The sequence below is a fragment of the Centruroides sculpturatus genome, unplaced genomic scaffold, assembly GCF_000671375.1.
Source record: "Centruroides sculpturatus isolate CEXI.00-Female unplaced genomic scaffold, Cexi_2.0 scaffold948, whole genome shotgun sequence".
NCBI classification, from domain to species: domain Eukaryota; kingdom Metazoa; phylum Arthropoda; class Arachnida; order Scorpiones; family Buthidae; genus Centruroides; species Centruroides sculpturatus.
In genome coordinates, this window is record NW_019385420.1 from 191,008 (window position 1) to 196,409 (window position 5,402).

Sequence of the window (5,402 nt, forward strand, 5' to 3'; positions counted from 1 at the left end):
TTAAGGAATTGAACCATGCATGATCTTCAGTGCTGGCCAAAACTTTTTCAAGCTGGTCACCACATTATTGGCAAATTCCCTATCATTGTCAGACTGTAATATAGATGGTGCTCCAAGCAACAAGAATATGTCCACTAGGTTATAGACTACTTCTTCAGCTCTTTTTGACATTACAGACTTAAGAATCACAAATTTTGTGAGATGATCTTGGTACACCATAATATATTTGTATTCTCTATCTGGCTGAGACTGAAAGTCAATAAGATCTACCTGACAATGGGAATTAAATTCGAAAAAAATCATAGGTTTCACAACAATGCCCTTTTTAAAACCTTTCTGTTTTTTCTGACAAGGTTCACAAAGGTGGATGTACAGTTCAATATCATGACGTGTAATGTTTTTGTATTTGGTTGAAAGTTCTTTCAACATTCTATCACGTCCTCCATGTCCAATAGCCAAATGAGCTTCATGAAGTACGTGAATTAACTCTGAGTCCGTGACGTAATACTGTATAATACTGATGCCTTCTTTAACAGGATAAATGAGTTTACTTTTGTTTTCTACAATCATCACATCATAGCAATTCAGCAACCAATAGTCCCTGGGTTCCTTCTTAGTAGTCATTTTGGCTTTTTGTACATCATTTATTAACTTCTGGTAAGTAGTTTCAGTTAAGAAAGTACTGTTTTTTGCATCATTAACTCGAATTTTGGACAGTTCATCATCGAATCGTTGTTTCATGTCTATGGACCATGACACCTTCTCCAACACTACAGCTTGCTCCTCCATTTTCATGGAGCACAGTAAAAAACTAATTTTTTGTTGAACAAATTTAAGTAAAATTGCATATTTTGACACTCCTGAACAAATCACAAAAGTGCAACTGACAAATTCTAAGCCTGTGGCACGCATTAAAAGTTCATGCCTTGCCACGTGATATTTGAAACAAATTGGAGATGTATTTCATACTTTGCCGGTTTCTCATTTGGCATTCTATAGAATGCCTAGGAAATTTGTAAAATATGAATCGTTTCATAGATTGTCAGCTAGTTTTAGGCATTATATACAATGCCGGATTTCGAACTTTGCCAGTAACATATATATATATATATATATAATTATAATTCATTATCTGACTTAATTGGGCTGTAATTTTCAAACTGCAGATTTATACTAATTATAATTGCCTTATAATTGCAGATATATATATTCTCACTGTTGTCCATCTGGATGTTTGTCTGTCCTTTGTTTATCTCAAAAACAAAGTTAGATAGATGAAAATCAAGATCAGATATAGAAACCTTGGAGGCTGGAAAACCTCAATATACAAATTTCTGATCAGAAAACACGTGATTTCAATTTAAAATTTTTCCGAGAGTGGTGTTAGCTAGATTACCCAAATGATTTGATTGTCTTCTGGAGAATTATAACGCATAGGGGCAAGGCACTACTAAAATTCAGACCATATATGGAAAGCTTAGGAGCTGGATTAACTATTAATATATACAAACTTCTTGTTTGGACTGGAATTCACATAATTTTTTTAAAATTAAAAGATGATTAAAAATGCAGCCCAGCATTGTGATCATGTCATGATAAATAATTATAATAATTTCTAGTCTGAAATGAATATATTTTTAGGTTCATGTAAATAAATTTTTCTTCTAACAATTTTTCTTCTTTTATTTTAAGTTCAATACCATGTTTCCCCGAAAATAAGACATTCTTAGAAAATAAGACCTAGCACAGGTTTTGCTGAATTGTGAAATATAAGACCTTCCCCCTGAAAGTAAGACCTAGCAAAGTTTTTTTTTAGTCGTAATGGTCATCAACAGATGGTTGAAAGTGGCTGTTGGCTTTTTGAAAGTACAGCCACTGATTGGTCAACAGACAATCACGCCACACGGCATGATTTGTATAAGACTATGGCTTGGGAATCACAGATTTGCATAATGTTATGGCTGGTGATCACTAATTGGTCGGCCGGGAATCACACCCCATTACATTTGCATAGTGCTACGGTTCAGTAAGCACTAATTGGTCATCGAGCCCGATGTCGACGCTATGAAAAGGTTAAGTTGAAGCAAGAGTGGGAAGTCCACTCCAGCACGGGACTTCATAAGTTCAGTTTGACACGACCGGATATACGTCACTCTCGTTTAAGTTAGACTTGGGAATTTTTTGTTCAACAATAAATGTGAATTCTTCTTCGTGGAAAAATAAGACATCCCCTGAAAATAAGACCTAGTGCATCTTTGAGAGCAAAAATTAATATAAGACACTGTCTTATTTTCATGGTACTAATTTACAAAGTATTGTATATTCAGTACTAACATACAAAAAATACATATAATTAGTATGAACTATACATCTAAATATATAAAATTACTTGTCCTGACTGACTGACTGATTCATCATCACCCAGAGCAAACTGCTGAACCTAAAGAGGTGAAATTTGGTACACAGTTAGGGTGTGTCATGAAAACGCACACTAAGAAGGGATTTTTCGAAATTCCCTGCAGGGGGAGAGGGAGAGCATTAAGGCTTAACCTGAAGAATGGCTTCTACTATACTATTTTAGATGTGATTTTTGTTTTCAACTATGTTTAGTCTTCATTGAGTACTTAGGTGTATTAAATTGATAACATTTCAGACATTGTTATAAATATTTTTATATATTTTGATTTTAAAAATGTTTGAACCGTTTTAAATTTGAATTTTTTATTGATATTGGTTTGATTATAGAATGATTGTAAACATTCCAGAAAATTGATCAAATTGATCAAATTGAAAACAGTTTGTTTGATTCTCGGCAATTCTCATCATTCTCAGTGGTAGGTATTATATAACAATTAGTATGGTTGTTGAAATACTGAATATAAATGGGGTTTGCTTGCAAAATCCATGAGAATGAAGTTGCGGGTAACAGCTAGTATATATATATAGTTCAATATATATGTATAATTACTAGTGTTGCAACGAATAGTATATTCGGCCAGGAGCGTGGCCAAATATTCGGCACAATTAACGCACGTACGAAAATTGGCGCACAAACCGCATTATGGCAAGGATCCTGCTCTCTATTGGCCCACTGTCACTACGCTTTGCCAATTGCGTTAATTCTTTACAGTTGAAGCAGACAGACATGAGCGTCATGGCAGTATGTGATAAGTGATGATATCAAATGTGGATAACATTGAAATGACCTACACGTGTAAATAACGGAAAAAGAACAGAGAATGACCGCGAAGTGAAAATGTGAAAATAAATATGAAATTGAGTCGATAGCATAATCGAACAAGTCGATGCAGCTTATTTGCGCGAAATTCGTGGCCATGAATGCCAAATAATTGTTGTCATAGACTTCGGAAAGCCAAATGCTTGTAATGAAAGTCACTTAGCATGCACGGGCGAAAGCCTGGGGCCGTTCGAGCTACCAAGCTGTCTATGTGAAATCATAACTGTGACTTATACTGACGTCCCATCTGTCTCTTTTCTCTGTTATCACCAGGCTATGAGTCACGTAATTGTAAAATGGGAAATCTATGATGGAAAAGTGACGAATCGAAAGTATCGTGAGCATGTATTATGATGTATGCATAGGCATACNCCGTTATCACCAGGCTATGAGTCACGTAATTGTAAAATGGGAAATCTATGATGGAAAAGTGACGAATCGAAAGTATCGTGAGCATGTATTATGATGTATGCATAGGCATACGTGGACTAGAGCGATAGAGGAAAGAGAAAGGGAAGAGCAAAGACGAGCACTTAAAAAGGATAGGCAGGGTCAGACTCTCACTGTCAGATGTGCGACGATTCTCGAACAAATAGGTGTGTACGTGTGCTGCTGATCTTTGTAATTATAAATTGTGAAAAAATGTGACTAATATTATTTTCTTTTTTATTTTGTGCAAGTTATAAGTTATAAATAAATATAAACAAACAACACTAACCCGATAACATTAAATCTAAATACCAAAATGATTAATTTACTGTGTTTTTGGTTATTTCTTACTCCTGTTTTTAGGTATTCGGTATTCGGCCGAATGGCGAAAAATAGGCCGAATATTCATTACATCACTAATAATTACTATTACAATAATAGTTTTCAGTTTATAATTATGAAGAGAAATGTAGTAAAAGAACAGCATGAGTACTTTTGTTATATTGATAGATTTATGATGAATAAATTTATTAAAAATTATAAATATCGAAAAAAATATTTAATTTACTGAATGAATAGTAAAAATAAAAATTTCATACATTAATATTTACCAAATTTAAGTTATATATTCAACAATGATAAAATGATGATAGATACTGAAAATGACACTCAACAGTCAAATTAAGGTAGAGACTGTTTATTGACTATATTCATTCTAGAAGTTGCTATTATATTAAATTCAAATTAATATTTATTTGTATCAAAGTAATATTTATTTAGTGTAAGTTTTACAACACATGGTAAGATGGGAATAGGATGAAATAAAAGAATAAATTAAAAGATGCACCACTTGTGTTTTTGGTGTTAATAAATCAGGGAAAGCAGATTCCTACTTTTCTACTATTTGAAACATCAAGTGCAATCAATATACTTGACCAGTTACTGTAATCTGTGTGATTATGTTTGCTATAATTAAATTCTGAAAGTAAATTTAATTTGTCAAGTGTGAACGAAGATTTGTTTTAAAATTAACAAACAAAGACTATACAATAAATAAGTCTTCCCTTGTCCTTCCTTACTCACCAGAAGGAAGTTTTGTAATGCTTTGCATAATGAGGTGGACAGGCAGCCTCTAATAAAAGATCAACTTTGCCAAAAGACTGCTATTTTTCTGAGGTGTGAGAAAGGACAAGGGAAGACTTTTTATTGTATAGTCTTTAATTGTTTGTTAATTTTACAATTTTTGTCCTGGCAATTTTATCAAATGTATAGAAGATTTATTTTATTCAAACATCATCCGTTGGAGGGATCTTAACAAACTTACAAACATAGCAACAAAGCTATGCTTTAAGATACTTTAAACAATACATTTAGTTTAGAAATGTGGAAGTATTAGTTGCAAGTTGCAGCTGCTTATTTTATTCACTGAGAGTGACTCCTGATATTGACGATGTTACAGTGTCTGCTTTACATTGGTAAATGCAGATACCTGATAACATCAGTTTTCAGATATTGAAACCATTTTATGTGAATGTTCTTGCTGATTTTTGAAATGTAGTTTTCAGAATTGATAAGGAACCACCTTTATTTTTCCAGAGGTAAAAATAATGTTGAGTAGTTTAATTTTTATCTTTATGAATTAATGTTAATAAATTCAAAAATTAAATTTAGATTTTATATAATTTTTATGAATATAATAATTTAGGTGTTATATTTTTTTTCTTTTTTCTTAGAA

At 32.7% G+C, this 5,402-nt stretch overlaps 1 protein-coding gene across 1 annotated transcript; it reads right to left on the minus strand.

The window, feature by feature from the left end:
* On the minus strand, window positions 1–789 carry LOC111638817 (KRAB-A domain-containing protein 2-like). Its single transcript, XM_023384565.1, has one exon. It carries the CDS (start codon window positions 787–789, stop codon window positions 1–3), a length of 789 nt encoding a protein of 262 aa, XP_023240333.1.
* Between the last annotated feature and the right edge of the window lie 4,613 nt (window positions 790–5,402).

What these genes read in the sequence shown, in the direction of transcription:
- LOC111638817 (XM_023384565.1), bottom strand. Translation starts at nt 789, where the DNA reads ATGGAGGAGCAAGCTGTAGTGTTGGAGAAGGTGTCATGGTCCATAGAC.